At 36.1% G+C, this 19,969-nt stretch overlaps 1 protein-coding gene across 1 annotated transcript; it reads left to right on the top strand.

The window, feature by feature from the left end:
- Positions 1 to 5,700: 5,700 nt before the first annotated feature.
- PGR (progesterone receptor) lies at positions 5,701 to 19,705 on the top strand (the record flags this gene model as incomplete). Its single annotated transcript, XM_009702090.1, has 5 exons — positions 5,701 to 6,003; positions 7,394 to 7,538; positions 10,340 to 10,470; positions 15,582 to 15,739; positions 18,054 to 19,705. Coding segments are annotated over 5 exons (893 nt in total), but the record flags the coding sequence as incomplete, so codon positions are not given.
- Positions 19,706 to 19,969: the final 264 nt, after the last annotated feature.

A 19,969-nucleotide genomic window follows, 5' to 3' on the forward strand; every position in this document is an offset into this window, starting at 1 on the left:
ATCAGGTGGAGTGTAGTATTTCAGGTGCTCTTAGTGATGTCAACAGTTCTGGGGTGATGAGGAAGCTAATTAGTCTACGCAGGTTGAAATAGAGAGCTTAATACTGAAAGGAGAAGAAAAGACAAATGTAGGCAAAAAACCCGAGGAAAGCTGGAGTGAGATTATATTATTTGTAAATGAGGATTTAAAATGCAAAACAACAGAAAATCTCAAGGTAGACTACTTAACCGTAGTGCTCCTTCTACGTTTACTGTCATCTTTCTTACTTTTGCTCTTCTACCATTTCGTATACTTCCTTTATTGTATATCATAAGCAATATTTCCTACCCTCAACTTGCTGTGCTGATCAACACAATATGATTCATATGTGGGGTACTACTGGGCTTAGATCATTTTCCCCAGGACATAAGTGTCCATAATCAAATTTTCAGTTCATGGAACAAATTACATACTTAGATCCATCCTTGAGTATTTTAAATGAATCAGAATTTACGATACTTTAAATCTTTTCTTGTGTTTACAGCTTATTATACTTTAAGATTTTTTGTGCATTTTCTGATTTCTGCCCTTCAGAACTTAACACAGATATACTTTTGTTCTTCTACTCCTGCTACTTAGTTTCTTAATGCTGGCCTTCAGCAGACCTAATACAGACCTCCAATATTGCTTAATGAAGGTGAGAAAGACTAAGATTTTACAGGATGTTAACTATAAGATTCTAAAGATTCTTATTACATTAATTAAATTAACTTACTGCTGGGAGAAGTACACTTATCTTCCACTGAATGTTACTGAGTGGCAACCATATAGGTTCAGAATAATATTATATTACATTGACAACAGTTCCATTTTCTGACCCTAATTTCAAAGCAATAAAATGAACCTGAATTGTTCTAAAATAAATTGTAGTAAGTTTTAAGTAAATTATAGAACAGCAAGAAGTAGCTTTAGTAACTGATTTCATTATATAGACTGTTTCTTCTTTCTTAATGTAGAGAAGGAAAGTATCAATGAAAACATATATTTCATAATTCCTTAATTGCATTTTCTGTGGAAGTGTTAATTGTCTTTGAGTTTTATCATCTCATAACTGGGCACGTTGATCTATCCCCTTTCTAATCTTCTACGTAATAGGATAGCAGGTAGCTGGGTCAGGTCCTGGAATAAACAAATACCCAGCTTTTTTATTTCCTATAAATCTGTAATTTTCCCAGGCTGACCATCACAGATTCCTTGTTCAGCTGTATTGCTAAATTAGCGCTTTCTTCATTGTTTCAGTCAGCTTTCAGTCTGCATTGCAGTGATTACATGCAGACAAATTTGAATTAATTTTCCAGGTAATATTTTCTCAGGTAGCATCAAAGGGTTTATTAAAATAAAGATGTATTACTTCTGCTTTGCTGCTTTGTTCTTTTATTTTATATAAACCCTCCTAAGGTGTACACAGCTTGTTCTGCTACACAAAAAGCAAGACCATAGTGACCTTAAAGTCAGAGCCATAGTGTTCTGTCAAGAACAATAAATTATTGACATTTTTCACCTGATTACAGGGTATGGAGAAGGATAGTGAGATGTTAGACTTTTACTAGAAACCCTGCCATTTTAATATGAAATGTCTACTCTCAGTAATGTCTGAGGGCAGCATGGTTCTGTATAACTAGTTAAAAGAATATTAAAATACAGACTTATGTATTAAGGAGATAATATATTTGATTATGGGATTAAGTACATTTTATTTTTTTAAATTTCTTTATGTTTTCTAGCGTGTAGTACACAAACACTATACACATGCTATTTGTAGTAATCAAGGGTAAGGAAACTGTGAGTACTAAGAAACTGCTTGAGTGGTTGGCTATCTTAAAACAAATTACTGAAAATATTACAAAGAAGAGGTGTGCTGTCTGAATATGCACAGACAGATTTTAATATTAAGATGAATAGTTGCCGGAGTGGATTAGTATTCTTTACATGTTATAGTACTAAGTGGAGGCATTTGTTTATCTTACAGCAGGAACTTAACCTGGATATTTTTGTAAGCAGCAATTAAAAAACTAAGCTGTTGTCAAATCCCTGTTGTTTTCCTTATGTCCTTAAGAGTTTGCATTAATTTGACATGCTCTCCTTGTGGTAGATCGGAAAGTTTACAATGAGTTATTAGTAGTCACCACTCCAGTAGATAGGTAACAAGTGGAGTTGCTTTACTGGTGGCTGTTAAGCAACATGATTAGAAATAAACACATAAACAATTCTGCAAACCAGTGTGACATTAATTCTGATACATTTAATCACTTGGAAACATGGGTACTTATTAACTACTAACATTTCCATGGGATAAGCGCTCTGTTTGGTTTCTTTCTTTACTTGTTCTCTGAACTGTAAAACGATCTGAAGCCATTATTTCAGAAAATACCTGACATCATTATTTATGAACTATCAAATGCATGGTTCCTTCTGTTTTCCTTCATGCCTAAACAATAGCTAGTGGGAAATTCCCAGCACGTTTAGGACTATGTATAGCTTTGTTATGATAGAAATTGGCCCTAGGTCTCTTGTCATAATATATTGTCTGTTCTTTTGGGGATTTTTTTGGTTCGGTTGTAACATAAGGTGTAAGTTTGTGTTCGGTTCTTTACTAAGGAATCACTAATCAGAAATATCTGTATTCTTACCACAAGTGATAAAATGGGTGTAAGATTGTTGGGGCACTTGATACTAAGCTAATTAAACTCACAGTTAAGTTAGTGGGAGTATGACCCCTAACTTCATTGGATGATGAGTGTTACTGAAGAGCCCATCACTCAAATTTATACTATTAATAAAGTGTGTTTCTTGAAATTTTGTTTAATGTAGCCCCTTTAGATTTTAAATACTGTTTTAATTTAAATTGAATTTTTTCACTTTTGTGTACAGCTTACTTTTTTGTATGTGAAATGCGTAAACATGCATATTTATGATGGGATAACACAAAATTATTTTTTCTAAAAAGCAGATTTTGGCTTTTTAGATTGTGTTCATCTGCTCAATTCTGTCTGGTTCACAAACAAGAGGATTGATTCTGCCTCTAGTTACACCAGTATAGATCAAGAATCATTAATTTAAGTAATAGAATTTGTTCTGCATAAAATATTTAGAAATGACATGTGAAATCTTTCCATGTTTGATGTATTAATCTTGCTTGAAGTTATACTACCCGGGTACTAATGAATGTCTTGAAAAGGTCAATTTAATTCTCTGAAGTGTACATCCTAGGTCTTCCAAAATGGAGACACTGGATTTTCATAAAATTTACTATCTTCTATGATAATTGGGTAGAAGGTTGGACTTGATGATCTTTGAGGTCTCTTCCAACCATAACGATTCTATGATTCTATGATTCTATGATCTGGGAGCACCTGAAGAAAATGCAATAGACGTGTTCTTAAGTAAAGCCAATTTTGTCAAACCTTTCTGTTTTAGTGTATAGTTTGGAAGACTGAGACTTTCCAAGGAGGAAAATAATAGATGAGTCTGACTATGCTAGCATCTCTCAATTCCTTCCATAAATAGTTGAGAATGGATTCAGAGCATGTGCCAAAGTTTAGGTGTGCTTCCCTTCGCCTGTGACCTGGGGCCTCTTTGGTGCATGGATTGCATTCTGACAGTGCAGCACTACTTTTAACTAAAATAAAAAGAAAGCAGTAAGAGGTGGAGAAGTGTTTTCCTCCTTCCTTTAGGATGTGATAAGCTTCCTTGTGTTTCACTTGTAAATTGAAGTACCATTTTTCAAAAGACAATTTGATATGCATGTTAGAAACTGAATTTTAATTCAACGTAATACATGCATACTGTTCTGCTTTTATTACCTTTTACCTACTGTACTTTTAGAGTGATTTTTGCATATTGCCGTTTTATAAAGCAGTTTCTCAGTGGTTTGGCAGTTTAATAGGCATGGATTTTCTTTTCATCCAGTGAAATTTGATGCATCTCTTTTTCTACTATTGTTAAAGTATGCAACACCTCAACAAGTAAAAATATCCACGTGAATTCTGGGTGTTTTTTGGAGGAAAACCTTCTCCTTCCTTATTATTTTATTTAAAGTTAAAACATGTAAATTTTTTATTTTTCTTTGTAAGGAGAATGATTTAACTTTTTTTTTTCCCCCATCACCGTGCACATTTCTTACTGTGTGTCATGGTTTAATGCCAGCTGGCAACTAAGCCCCACCCAGCCGCTCATTCACTCCCCCCGGTGGAACTGGGGAGAGAATTGGAAGAGTAAAAATGAGAAAACCCGTAGGTTGAGATAAAGACAATTTAATAGGTAAAGCAAACAAAGCAAAACAAGGAGTTCATTCCCCACGTCCCATGGGCAGGCAGGTGCTCAGCCACCTCCAGGAAAGCAGGGCTCCATCACGCCTAACGGTGACTTGGGAAGACAAACACCATCGCTCCAAATGTCCCTCCCTTCCTTCTTCTTCCCCCAGCTGTATATGCTGAGCATGATGCCATATGCTATGGGATATCCCTTGGGTTATGGGGATCAGCTGTCCTGGCTGTGTCCCCTCCCAAGTCCTTGGGCACCCCCAGCCTCCTCACTGGTGGGGTGGGGTGAGAGGCAGAAAAGGCTTTGGCTCTGTGTAAGCCCTACTCAGCAGTAACGAAAACATCCCTGTGTTATCAACACTGTTTTCAGCACAAATCCAAAACATAGCCCCATACCAGCTACTGTGAAGAAAATTAACTCTATCCTAGCCAAAACCAGCACACTGTCCCACCGTCACCTAAATCAGACCATAAGACCATGCAACCACCTCTACGTGGATTTGTCTTTTTATCGAAACGTGTCATATGGTAATATGTTACTAAGGATTATTGTCTTTGAACCCCTGAAGGTTTGATTTTCTGTGTCTATATGGTACACTGCCAGACTGAAAGAAATTTAAGAGTTACTACCTAGAGCTCTGTATATTTCCATAGCCATACCAGATTTAGTACCTGTGCTTATTTTGGGAAGGCAGTTCAGCTATTTATTTTTTTTCAGTTAGTGTTCTTCGAACCAATGCAGTATGGAAATAAGAATTGCAAAAATTGCAAACACTGAGAAAGATAAATTATTCTTTAAGAAGTGAAGAGTTTTGTAAGTGTTGACATGTGCTTTTACAGTGTTTGTTGGCATTTCCTCTGAATTCTGTTTTCTTTCTGGTAAACAGGAGGAAAATATTGCATTACAGATCATCTAAACAGAATTCAGCCCTGAGACTGAAACACCTTTATGGAACTGTAGGAAAGGAATTTCTGCACGTAGTAATTAATTACTAGCATTTTTGTTTCTGAATATTAGGGAGAAAAAAGAAACAGTACTCTTAATTAACATTGAATAGTAACTGAATTGTAAAGCCAGCTGGCTCAGCTGTCAGCATATGATAGAACAGTGGGAACTGAACCAGAAAACACTTTTTGAGGTTACTGTAACCTAGAATTCATGGCAATAATTTTAATGGGTGGGTGCTGTTCATCTCTTACTGAAGGGAGGAGGATATGGAGGGAGAAACTCTTAAGAATTTTCCATTATTACTTCTTAATTATATAAACAGTCTAAAAAACTTATTCCAAAGACAGTTCTAGTTTCCTTATATAGAATAAAAGTGTAATCCTGCAGTACTGGAAAATATTCATGTTTCTGGTTAATTCTTTTTAACACATCAATAATTTTCTTTTTCAGGTCGAAAATTTAAAAAGTTTAACAAAATTAAGGTTGTGAGAGCATTAGATGTCGCACTCCAGCAGCCAGCAACCCTTCAAGATGAAGGCCAGTCTATAACCCAAAGGCTGTCCTTTTCTCCAAATCAAGAAGTACAGTTTGTTCCCCCAATGATAAGTGTTTTACGAGGCATTGAGCCAGAAGTTGTCTATGCTGGTTATGACAATACAAAACCTGAAACACCAAGTTCCTTGCTGACCAGTCTAAATCATCTTTGTGAGAGGCAGCTTCTTTGTGTAGTCAAATGGTCTAAATTACTACCAGGTAATAGCACGTCTTATATGTGGTGAATTCTAGTTAAGCAAATGTGCCATAAGATGAGCAGTCAAAAGAGAATATTATTGTCTACCTATTAATTAATTCTTAACAAATTCTAAAATGCTGAAGCTTCCACTTAATCAGATAATATATCTGATCAATACATTTTAGTAGGAGGGCGCTCTTGAAGGAATGCATCTAAATACTTAGACTCACTCCAAAAAACATCAGAAGCCCAGAGTGTTCCTGTATGCGATCATTACAGTAGCCTTCCCACCCCAACCCCTCCTACTCTATTATTCATTCTTTTAGTATAAAAAAAGTTCATATTTCTGCGTATTTTTTTATTCTTACTAAAATGAATTTTTGAGAGCAAGAGAGAAAAATTGTAATAACTAGTACCAGTTAGGACTAAGCAGCTCACAAATCAACTAGTAACAAGAAGTAACTGAATTTATGAAGATCCAAGACTGGATTCCAAAAAACAATCCATGTAATGTATGTATGTGTGCTGTGTGGTTATAGCGGTCTGATCCTGGCATATATGAAAATCAATATATTGAGCAGAAAGCCTGGAAAATACAGTTTCATGTGAGCTTAGTTTCACACTTTGCTGCAGGAAAGGGTAGTCCCTATCACTGCCCTTCTCTGTTGGAGCTTGTGCTTGTCAGACCTCTTGGTTGAACTGATTCATCTCATTAAGTGAGAAGAAAACCGACCTCTTTTTTTTTTTTACCCTCTGTAGTTTTCTGATGGCTTCATGAGCTGAACCAGTTCACTGAGGGGTAGCATGAATGCCAGAGCTTGCTTGAAGGAGGTAGCAGGACCAGGTAATGAAGAACAGGACCACTACTTTCAGTGGCAGGAAGCTGTTAGATTGACTCAGATAACTCACAGCAATCCTTAAAGTCATCAAATAGCAAAAGGCAAATCCACAACTGAATGTGTTTCTCTAGTTAAATGCAAGAAAGATATTCATATGTGGATGTTTATTGTATGACAACGGTATCTGTTGTTAAGAACACTGAAGTCCAAGCTATCTATATTAAATAAGAGTTGGTTACAGCGATCATGTTACAAACTGTCATATTTTTACCAAAGGAAAATGAGATGCATTCCTGTTCCCTGAAATAGTCCCCTTTGACTGATAAAGTTAATTTTGGTTTGATCATTTCAAAATACTGGATCAGAACAAAAAGACAAGAGGTTAACTATCAAAGTGAGGTAGCCAGTTATTATACAAACTTCACAAACTTCTGAGAGCTACATCCCCAAAAGCACATGTCTTTCTAGGTGTTCTCAGCTTTATAGCTCAAAGTTGTAATCTCAGAACACCTACTGAGCTGTTGTCTAAATGAGAATTATAAAGTATTTTAACATCTAATTTCATTTCCAGGATTTCGGAATTTACATATTGATGATCAGATAACCCTCATCCAGTATTCCTGGATGAGTCTAATGGTTTTTGCAATGGGATGGAGATCATACAAACACGTCAGTGGTCAGATGTTGTATTTTGCACCAGATCTGATTCTAAATGAGTAAGTAGACTCTGCTGTTGCATAATATAAATGACGTCTTGAACTTATTTGTGTCAATGAGAATGTGACTTCATTGAGGCCAAGATTTCGTTCATTGCTTGTTCTGTTTCAAAATTAGCAACAGAGGAATGCCCTCTAATCATATTAAAATTCAGTAACTTTGGGAAAGGTTTTGTGGGAATCCCAAATATTCTGTTGACATGGCCAAACAAAAGGAGTTCAAATAATGTTGTAATTATCTAAGAGAAAAATAATTTAAAAAAAAGACTGATGCCATCAGAAGATTTACCTGAGTTCATCTGAATAAGACATGAGTTAATGTTTAATAAATGGAACTAAGTGGGATTTTGTTTGGTCATTGTTGTTCGGGTGGTTTTTGCAAGTAGTTTGTATATTGTCTAAATACTCAGTTTTGACACTTTTTGATAAAACTCTACTTTTCTAAAGTACATTTCTTGTTAGAAAATTGTAATAATTTAGCAAGAAGGTGTTTTAATGTCAAGGATAAAATACCTGAGACTGCTCTTTTCTGGCTTGAGGGGGGGATTGTTGGCTTAGATTTTTCCTTCACTATGCTGATTAATTCAGGTAATCTTCATTTGAGTCTTTGTCAGTTTTTCAGCTCTGCAAATTAATACTGTCAAAGCTGTATTTTAGATACTTTGGTTATAGTACATGGCAGGTTTCCAGGAACAGTAAAACATAATTTAATCTCACTATTTGTTTTTCCTAGTTATTTTTTCTTAAAATCCTAAAAGAACTACTATGAAGTGAGATGGAAGTTAAACAGGTTTTCTTGTAAGATATATCTGTTTAAGAATTAAGAAGTGGATTTGCAGAAGATCTAGGCACCTGAATTTAAAATCTCTAGACATGCAAGCTCTTGCCAGTTAAGTTCTTTATAGAAAGTATTCAGTGGACCAAGCCCTGAAGCTCCTGACATTTTCCTTTCCAGATGACTGTAAATCACTGTGAGGTTATAGCTTAATGAATTGTTTCCTCTCCCATGTGTATTAACTATGCTGTACAAATTTAAATACTTTGAAGGGATGAGATTGAGAGAAGTTCTGACTGTATTCTGTCCCAGCACAGTCTGTGGTATATCTCATGGTTGCATTCAGAGTGAGATGGCTTTGGGCAGTAATGTCCTGTCTTGGGGTATTGTCCAGCAGTGGACCACTGCTGCCACCTTGTGAAGAAGACTTTAACTACTTTCTTCTAGAACAGGGTTGAGATTTATGAACTCTGACGATAATCCCTCAGAGACAGCTTTTTATTTGCAGCTCAAGACCATCTACATTGAGAAGGAGGTGGACTGACAGCGTAGCCTTTTCTTGCTTGTAGAACATCTCATCAGGGTCTTATTAGAAACCTTATAAACAAAGAGTTGGACATGAAAAGTAACTGGCACACTAAATCACAGCTGCAACTGTTTATTGGGAAATAACTTAGCTTTTAGATCAGTAAAATGTAAGCAACTTCCTTGTCTACAGTGATGTCCAAGATTGTACTTTCGTGATCACTTTAAGCAAAGGTAACTGCTGAACACTGCCAAAAATCACTCTTAATAGATAATAATTAGGAATAGAGACTACCAGAAATGAACAAGAAGGGAGGTTTAAAGTAGATATGGAAGTAACCATTCAGATCTAAGAGATTAAATTTCTATGTTTAAGTAATTTAAGAGGTGGTACAAGATATCAGACGTTGAACAAAGCTGAAATAATTTTCATTTAAGATAACAGTAATGCTTTAAATAACAAGAAAAAAACCTCAGTGCATTGGGAAAAGTCTTTTATTCATGGAAAATACCTTCTGTTTTCATTGTTGAGGGTGCTATGCAGTCAGGTTGGAATGCGGATCTGAACTTCGTAGGGAGCCGGGGGACAAAATTTCGTCTTGTCTTTGTTGTACTTAAAAGTCATCTGGATCGGGAAGCAGCTTTGTAAAATTAGCCCAAGTTACTGGCTCTTCAGATTAATGCACAATGAATTCAGTCTAGATTACAAACTTTGTAATGCTATTGTTGCAGTCATTTCACTTGACAACTGCCTTCCCAATAAATAAATGCAATAAAATATACTCACTATACCAAAAATCTCAAAGAGAAAGTAAGATAAAAGTGCTGTAAAAAATTAGGCAGTTTTATTTATTTCCTTGTGTGATTTGCCCTTTTTACTTCTGCAGGAGTTTAGATGAGGCTGTGTTCATGTCTTAAGGTTACTTAAAAACTTTTTGTCTATATTTACATGTAACATTTTTAACTGTTTCTTTCATGGCACAAAATGCTACAAAACAATAACATTGCTGTTAGCAGTGCAATGTTAGACTTGCAACAAAGTATTTTGATGCAGACATTTTTGCAAAACCTAAGAACAAGTTTTCTATAAACGTTCAGGTTTATCTTGAATTTTATGCTTTGAAATCTTTTCAGAGAATGTAAAAAACTATCAACCTCTAAAAGAAAAAAAAGTACTTCATATTAATCATAGAGTGTTTTTAATTAAGAAAAAAACTTTTTTGGTGGTTAACATTCAGCTTTGCTAGTCACCAAGGTTTTTTTCTGGTCAGCAGTAACAGATTAAACATCCAAAATAACAGCACATTCCTTATGACTGAAAAACTAGTGTAGGTACAAAGAAGTTAGGAAATTGTTTATGTGTATAACCTCTTTCTTTCATTTCTGTAATGTGGTAATTAAGCTGCTAACAAGGCACTTCCTTCAAACAATTAGTACTGGAGCTGTTCTTTTTCTTTATTTTCATGGGGTTTTATTTTTTTTTACCTTTTCTGGGTGTAAGACAGAGGATGAAAGAATCATCGTTCTATTCCCTGTGTCTATCCATGTGGCAACTCCCGCAGGAATTTGTCAGACTCCAAGTTAGCCAAGAAGAGTTCCTATGTATGAAAGCACTGTTACTTCTCAACACAAGTAGGTTCTTTTATTTCTTTGTAACATATCACTAGTAAAAGAGTTTTGAGCCATGTTGTTTAACTTGACAATTGCTAAGCTGTCTGGCTTAACAAATGGAAACTTCTTTAGGAAGAATGTTAGTATTCCAAGACGTAAAAATATTTTTTCTAGTGTTTATAAGGAACAAATAATTTGTGATTCATTGTTGGTTTTATTCTGTATAAAGACACTGGGGAAATGTTGGATCCCTTTTGATATATAGCTATACTGTATTACGCATTTTCAAATGAAGTGTGCAGTATTTCTGCCTGGAAGCTCTTCAGCTTAAATGAGTCTACACAGATTAAAAAAAACCTTACAAGCATTAGAAACATATTAAAAAATATTTGATAAATTGTGAGGACTGAGGGCTTTATCTTGGCTAAGAACTTAAAGCATGCTTACTCAAAAGAATTAGGGAGATGGACATGGCAAACAATGCTAACATTTATTCAACTTTTTATAGTTATGAATAGGTCAAGTTTAGCACAGATATAAACAAATGAAAATGTTTTTCTTTGGTTTGTTTCTCTAGAACAAAATCCGTGGTCACTTTTAATCACACACGTCTTTTAAAGAATCCAGCATACAGCTCTATTCCACTTTAAATAGAAAATGTGGTAGTTGATGAAATTATCTTCCAAAACCTTTTCTAAAATACTAAAATGTACTTCTGCTGAGGCCATAATTGTTAGTTAGGAATCCCCAAATAGAAAGTTTTAAAATGGTGCAGGTGCTATTAGAAATGAGAATAAGCACCTCTGAGAAGTGTAACCAGAAGAATGTTGAAGTTTGGTTCTCTACACACTTACGGAGTTGGAGGAGAGAGGTGCAAATCCTGCATAACCTGCCTGTTGATTGTATAAAAGTTCAGTAAAAAATAAAGAACTGAAATTTATTCCCTCTTAAGCTGTACCTGGCTGGTATTTGCATCAGCTCATGCTTAAAAAACCTTGGTCTCAGCAGACCAAGAACTGTAAAGATTAAATTTAGCTCATATGCTCATGAAAATTGCTAAAATAATAGCAAAATACCATACACTTTGCTAAAGCAATAAAAGTAACATGGACAAAAATCCTTCTCTGATGTAACTCCAGTTGCTTTGTTGGAATACGAATGTATTCCTTTTTAAAATGTTTTCCACCTTGTTTTTATCACAAATGAACTCCCTTGTCTATCATCTGAACCTTAGAGGGAAGTTTTAAATTTCAGTGAAATTTAGATACATTTGTGATATTCCTGCTATCCATTTCTGTCCCAGAAAGTTAAAATCAAATTCAAAAAAAATCACAATTGTCCAACCCCTCTCGTTTACAAGTGCATCAGTTTACCAGTATTCATCAAACTACCATTCTTTTTCAACTGCATTGTGCTCAGAAACTCATTTTAAGTTGATATGTTTATATATATGCAAGAAATGAGTTGTTTTTTTAAAAAAAGTATTTCTACCTGTGCTGATGAGTTTTGCTTTTTGTTCTCTCCTGCACTTATTGTCTTATAGGAAAAAACAATTTGTCAGATCTTTGGGAAAAGGAACACACCTAACCGTTGTTGCTGAGACATTTAGTAAACATTTGGTACTGTATAAATATAATTCCACAAAACTATTTTCAAAAAAACATATAACCTCATTGTTGCTATGAAATGTTTTTTAAAACTACTTTTATTTTAGTCATGGTATTCATCTTAATCCTCTTCAAATGTGAAAGGATGGCCATTTCAAGCTTTCATACACTAACAGTAAATCAAGTCTGAACTTTTAGTCTCTCATTCTGTCTTCTGTTTGATTTATTATGTAGATGAACTCGGTTTTACTTTTTATATAATTTTGAAGAAAGAGTAATTTGTATTAAACATAACTAAATGTCAGTCTCGATAAATTTCTAATTCTCAATGGATCCCCAGCCTAACTTTTAACATTATTTTTGATTTTACAGTTTTTCCATTGAGTTTGCTGTGGCTTAGATGTTTTCTTTATATTGTACTTGTGACAGTTTTAAAGCTGTCTCGAAAGCAGAATTAGTCTTTGCAAAAAGTGGACCAACATCTTTATTTTCTGCAATTGTTTCCATTTTACAGGTCCTTATTTACTATATGTAATGTGTTGTAGTTGTAGTAGTGCCTCATAAGTTCTAAATAGGGCTCCGTCTTGCAGAGGCCACATACATCTAGGAACTAATATTATGAATAGTTCAGAAAGGCTATGATTTAAGGATGTAGACCTATGCCAAAAAAGAGTATATAGCAAGCTCAGTTCTAGCTCTAACACTTTCCAGACTTTTGATTTAGAGGAATTGCAAAATCTTGTTGCATAAGATTTTGGCTGGGTTCTTGCCACTGAATAAAAGCATCTGCATTCTTTACGTATGTTCAGGGGGAAGGAACATTTCAGCTACCTGTGTTTAAATTGTATTTGTGCGTGTAAGACATTGTAATTCTTCACTCAAATAAATAACTTAGTGGAACTTTTTGTGATTAGATGGGAATGCAACTGTGCTTTGCAGAATTCTAGGGAAACAGGCCATTCATTGCTGGAAGAGATCTTTTAACTTAATTCACAGGGGAAAGGTAAGGACTTAATTGCTGGTTTAGAGCCATAAATCAAGGATAGCGTCCACCTACCTCTAAATTCCATCAGAATGTCACTTTATATGAAAAAGATTTCATAGATGTCTGTGAATCTGCTGTTAAGACATAACCAGAACCATCCAGACTCTGAAAATTAAGCTGTTCTTTTTCCATGCCATAACTTTTCCCCACTGTGAATGTTCCTGCCTGTATTACTCCTAAGCACATTGCATTCTCCACAAACCAGAACTTGTCCCTTCCATTCAGACCCTTGGCATAGATGTGACAGACACACTTTCAGATACCTCCTTTGTCTGTCTGGACTTGAGAGGCCATATTGAGTCAAACCAAAAGCCTACCTCATCCAGCATTTCATCTCCATCAGCTGCCAAAAGAAAGCTAACATGGCATCCCTAAAAGTTGGACTATTATTAGATATGGTGTTATAAAGATACTTTCTACGGAAGCAGTCACAATTTCTATTCCCTATTTTAATTTTTGTTTGAATTCTGCTTTAGTTAGGAGTCAGACTCTGACTTCCATAGCCCAGCTCAGTGCGTAGACACTTGTCTCTAGAGTAAGCTTGCTGTTTTCTGTATGTGTGTCTCCCTCCTTTCCCCAGACACTGAGTTGTCTGGGGAGACACTGAGCAGGACACAACTTTGGCAAATAGGATCATTTCATCTCTTGGGCAGTCTCCTATGAAACAAGAGACTTCTGCTTAACTCAGGTAGGATAGAGATTTGAACTTCTGCCTTGTCATCTCTCTCTGGGCTTGACGTGAGGGAATTTGAATTTTAATATGTTTACCTGAAGTGTCTCCTTTCCCCTTACATTTTTCTGAGGAGCCAGACATGACTTAGGGAACTGATTTCAGAACAGGGTTTATGATTTCTGAATGGAGAGCAGTGTTGCTCTCAGTGCCAGATTTGCTACCTAATTCTGTTTCAGGGAACGGGTTTAGGTCCGACCCCTGTGCATCTGTCTCCTTTTTGGGTGGCTTCTCTTTTAAGAATTCCATTCCTAGGTATCTAACAATACAGTGCATTGTGCAGGGAGTCAGTACACACATTTATTTATGTCTGTATTGACAAATTGACAAAGCGCTTGAAAGTTAGGTTTTACCATATTGAATACGTCAATGTTGTTATGAACCAAGCTTGAATTTTTTTTAAAAAAGAGATTCAAATGAAGTCTGCTGTGGTCAGATATTAGTCATGGTCTGATAGCAGACTGAAGATGTATTAGATACCTAGATAACTAGTGGACAATTTATTTAACTATGTGAGCTAGTCCCCACGACATTCTTTTAGAGTCCATGGACAAAAATAAACATCTCTACAGCATAATTCGTTTCTTTCTAGGGATACTTCTAAAACAGTGAACGTGCCTTGTGCCCAAGACTTGCCTGATTTTTCCCACTAAAGCTACAGGAAGCTGTGGTAACTAGCCCAGGTGGAGATGCCTATAATGTAACATGTCTAATGTTTGATGAGGTGAATCCTTCCCCTCATGCTTGCTGTCAGAATACAAAATGTTTCATGTGACGTTGTAGTGTGAAATGTCATTGGCAAGAGAGAAAGGAAAGGGGAAGAAATTTAACAACTCTTTTAAAAACAGTATGTTTGAAACAAGACCATGTTTTAATGTATGATTATTATAGCAAAGCAAGGATTTAGATTTGATTGCCAAATGGGAATATTTTTTTGAGTTTCAATTCTTCAAGCTTTTCATTTCTTAGTTGCCTTTGACAACATAAATTATAGGACTTGTGTATTACACTCTACCGTGTCAAGGAAAGTAGAGTCTAGAGCTTACGCCTGTTTCCTTACAATGCTACCAACACTTATCATCAGTGATTAAATATGGTCTTACCACTAGCAGTCACTAACAAGTTTGTTTCTCAATGTTCTCTCCATGCCCTCATTTTGGTCCTCATGGTTGACCATTACAAGAAGAGTGAGTTCAACCATTTGCTCTCCTTGCTGATTCCTCTAAAAAGCTGTTCACATTTAAGACTCTGGTAGTGCATCTGTTCTGTTAAGTGAAAGAGGTCCAAAGAGGAGGCCTGAGCCCTGGGTGCGTTACTGGCTACACTACTTCAGAGTTGTTAGTTCATTCCTTGACTCCATTTGGAAGCACTCCAACTAGATCTCTCTGACATAAATCTGCCATGAAGAGGGCTGACCCTCAGCAGTGTAAACATGAGCCAGTCCGTAACATCTTTCCTCAAGGCCAGGAATGGTTCTTTTGTCCATCTTCTTTTCAGTAGACAGGTGTAGCCCAAGCTTAAGGCTATTTCTAGACATCAGCAATTAGCAGAACCGATTGATTGTTGCTGGTGTATCCTTTTAACTAATTGTATCACTGTTTCCGGAGTAACTGTTGAACAGGAGAAAGTACCTGGTGTGTAATAATGAATTGCACTGCACAGCATGAAATACTATAAATTGTTCCTGTACTTTAAGTTTCTCTCATTGCCTTCAGAATAAATTGCAACACAAATGTTACTTTCTTTTTAGTTCCCTTGGAAGGTCTAAGAAGTCAAAGTCAGTTCGATGAGATGAGAACGAGTTACATTAGAGAATTGGTGAAGGCAATTGGTTTGCGCCAGAAAGGTGTTGTGGCCAACTCACAACGTTTCTATCAACTTACAAAATTGATGGATTCCATGCATGATGTAAGTTTACTTGTTCATGTGTTTTGCTTTTTATGTAAGAGGGAACCAGTATTTCTTAAAAGTAATTATTGGAAAGTGGCTAGCCAGCATTTCTAAACAACAAAAGAAAAACCCCTACATTTTTCCTTTAGTGTGTATATTTGTGTGAATAGATAGCTATATATTCAGCATCAATACATATTGTTTATATATTATATGGTATACAAGAATTGAGAAACATGCATTTGAATGCTACCATTTTGTTTCATTATTTCTGTAATGTAACTAGTACAGTTATGGGTTTTGGTAGGAAATGGCGTGTATGTGTGTGTGCGTGTGTATACACGTTCATGAAAATATTTTAAAAATGCAAAGAACAGGCAATTCAAGTTACAAAGTCAGACTACTAAGAATTAGAGAAAGACAACCAAGACCAGCTTTGCATTCTTAATTCAACTACTTTTATGTGTATATTCTATGCCATTTTTTTGGTATCTGTCTATATTTGGGAATTGAATACTCTTTGAGAACTCTAGTGGTGATATCATAGAGATTCGTAAGTGTCTTAAAAGATGCAGCTGAATCCTTTCCACATCTCTGAGAATCCAGCATATGTCCTATTGTCTTAACATCATTAAAATTGAGAAATGATATTTCGTATAAACCTTTGCCCACGTCAGTATTGTTTTGTAATGTCTTGTGTATCTCTGCAAGAGAGGCAAAAAGCAGAGGTACAGGGCTGTTTTAGCAGGTGCTGGGGAAGTGGCACTAAGATGGTTTAGGAAGAGCACTTTTGAGTTCCGTGTTGGTTGTAAGGAGGTCACAGGGAGTTCAGGGAAGGATGGGGTCTTTGTGTGTTTGTATTCTTCTGCACTCAGCAAATCTGCATTTTATTTTAATTGCTTGTGAATAAATTCATTTATTCATCTAAAACCTTTCATTGTCACTAGTTCCCCCTTCTGATTGTGAAGAAAAACTCTCTGAGGATCCCATTTATGGTAGTTAAGAGAGGTAACAATTGATAATGATGCAGTTCACCAGGTGGTCTGGAGTCTTTTGATCGACTGCACAAACCTCTCCATCTGCTTCTGCTATGCACAGAACTCACATTCGCCATTTAGCTATTACACCATCTCAGATACCAGCAAAAGGAGAATGAGACAAGTACGAAAAGCATCCTTACAGGTGAAGGTAGACAATAGAAAATTCTGAACGGAGGTTATGGAGCTTAACTTTAAGTATTGACTGGTAGACAGACTGCAGTCGTAACTTGGGACTGCCAGTGCTAAACCCTTCCCTGGAGTTCAGTCAGTCACCTTTTATTTGCAAAAACAAGTCCTGGCCAGTATACTGGCCTTCCATGCTCAAGGAATGTGTTTGGATCAGTCTTGCTTGGGATAAAAGGTTTTCCTGCCTTATCTGGAGTAGTAATTTGCAATCCGAGCATGACAGCATCCAGCAGCCTCCAGAGGAAAACTCTTTGAGTATTCGGCTGTAGAGTCAATCTCTTAATTTCAAATGCTTAAAGTAAAATAGCCTTAGTGGTAGTGAGTGAGTGAGGCTTGCTGCAAAATACCCAGCAAAGTGATGGCTAGGGTAATATTTGGTCCATGGAGTTATCTTCATTCCAGTCCTTATTTCAGCTCAGGCTGATAAGGGGATGAGAGATACAAGGAAAAGATAGATCACCACACTGGAGAGACTGTGTGTTGTTAAAGCCTCAGGTAGCAGAAATAGTGTTATATTTGACGACAAAAAGGTCACAGGCCTTAAAGAAAAACTTCTATGCAATTGGAACTTCTCAGAGAAGATAGAAGAGGCGAAACAGTCACATATACTGAGCAGTTGCTTTCATGGGATGAGGGCCTATGGAGTTTAATGTTTGCAGCGTACCCAGATACGATCATAATCAGAACCATGGAAAAACTCGCAAGTAAATAGTAAATGCCATCCCTCAGAGAGTGTTGGAATAGCATATAGTGAACAAGGCAGTGAGACGTGTGTTGAATGTGAGAATGAACTGGAAGACTGAATACTTGTTTAGTCATTGCCATTGTTAATGGTGCGTGTCATGAGCAAGGATGATACCACTTTATAATATTAGTAAGGTGCTGTTTTTATATGACATGTCATTTACCTATATGTATGATTTTTGCTGTGGGAGGATATTTTAATGGGGAATGGCAAGTACCCTCATTAGTGATTGAAGGTATGACAGAGGAAGGTATATAATGATGTCAGCTGATGGATGTATGAGATAAGTGATTGACAGCATGTTTATCTGGCTGCATTACTGTTAGCCTGATTTATCGTGTTTGTATTTTATTAAATCCAGCTAGTGAAGCAGCTCCATCTCTTCTGTTTGAACACATTTCTCCAGTCCCGTGCACTGAGTGTGGAATTCCCCGAGATGATGTCAGAGGTGATTGCTGCCCAGCTGCCCAAGATTCTGGCAGGGATGGTGAAACCACTTCTCTTTCACAAAAAGTGAAATGTCTTTTCTCATATCATAGAGATGATTTCTGGGTCATTTTTTGTTTGTTTATTTTGGTCAAGATTTTGCAATGCCAGGGTTTCAGTATATTTGTCATACTTACCCTGCCTACTGCTTTACACTTGTAACATACACAAGCCATTTAAGCTTGATGTACATATTGTGAGTTCCTGATTCCTTAACTGCAAAAATCACAACAGTCATAAGAAATGTTTTGTAAACTTGCCTAGGTTGCTTTTTAGATATGCATAAGAATGACAATGAATAGAGTTTTCAGATTTCTAAGAACAGTTATCTTATACATTTTTCTTACATATTACACACTCTGAAATTTCTGATATGACATGGTGTAAACTTTTTACTTTAGTACATTTTGTGCATGGGTACATGTGGGCATGTGCATAATACAAGATTTTGGAGGAATTAAAATAAATATTGCCCACATTTTCTCATGGATATTTCACTTTTTATTAACTAGTCTGCCTCACAGAAATGTCCTTTCAAAGTCAACTGTCCAGGATTAAGTAGACGTCACTGCAATACCTTCATGAATAACTAAAGTGCTAGGCACAAAGTGTACATTCATATTCTTGTCTGTGCTCATACTGCATTGAAACTCTGAGTTCAGTATACTGTTTTCTGCACCACTCAGTGCAGCTCTCCTTCAGAAATCAGAAAGCTTAGGAAAATTTCAGTGTATATTATACCAGAAGTAACATGTATGCATATCCACTAAGCTTTGGTTTGTGTTCTTTTCCTTAAAAGTTCAGCACTTCTTAAAGCTAAAGCACTGTGCTATAATCTTAAATTCATCAACTTTGAAATTCTCTGTTTCAGAAGCTTTAAATAGAGATGTTTTCACTGACTACAACTCTTAATATAAATCTTAATGTTTTGAATTCCAGTGCTGAATACTCAGCCAGCCATTAACATCAAATTACAGTGCGATTAAATGCAAAAAGAAATGGAAAATATGACTACAAGCATTTTGATACACATCAGGCTCATTTCAGTACTATTTAGTGGAGCTACATATTTTATATTTTAAAGGCATGCCATTATAATTGGAGTAACTATAAAAGAGGAATTGAACTACATTAGCTTTATACATTAAAGAAGAATGTCATGTTTTACCATGGAAATGAATATTTGACTGAAAAAATAGAATGTGGTGGTGTTTGTTCCTTTGATACGGATGTGAAGCAGCTCATACATTTAAGGCAGTGAATTGTTGATATATTCAAACAACAGAGAAATGGATAAAGCCCAAGAATCTGTGAGTCTATTAAAATATGACAGATTTTTCTAGTCACTAAAAATGATACTCAAATTCTCTATCAGTGTAGAAAATGGTGAGTCTTACTTGGGTACTTGCTGGCCATACGGTTTTGCTCTTCCCCATTACATGTTGGATGCATCCCTTGTGTGACAGCATCCTGTTGATGGTGTGGAGCTTGGTCTGTACAGACATATCCTTGTGAACAAAGGCCCATGGGAACATGAGTTCAATATCCCTGGTTAAATCAGGGTGCCCCTCATTAAAAGTATAAGTGATGTTACTTGTTCATAAAAATTACGTCCTGATTCTTGAAAAAAATATGGGCAACTAACAACTAAAGGTAGATCTAAAGGTAGCCTTACGATTTCTCATTTCCTAAAGCCAGTGAAGAAGCAGCTACATTACGACTGGGGATAAAAATGTTTTTGAGATACCCACATAGTAGTACAAAACCCACTAGAGTTGGTGGAAAGTTGTG

This window comes from Cariama cristata, unplaced genomic scaffold (genome assembly GCF_000690535.1).
Source record: "Cariama cristata isolate BGI_N322 unplaced genomic scaffold, ASM69053v1 scaffold17956, whole genome shotgun sequence".
Lineage (NCBI taxonomy): Eukaryota > Metazoa > Chordata > Aves > Cariamiformes > Cariamidae > Cariama > Cariama cristata.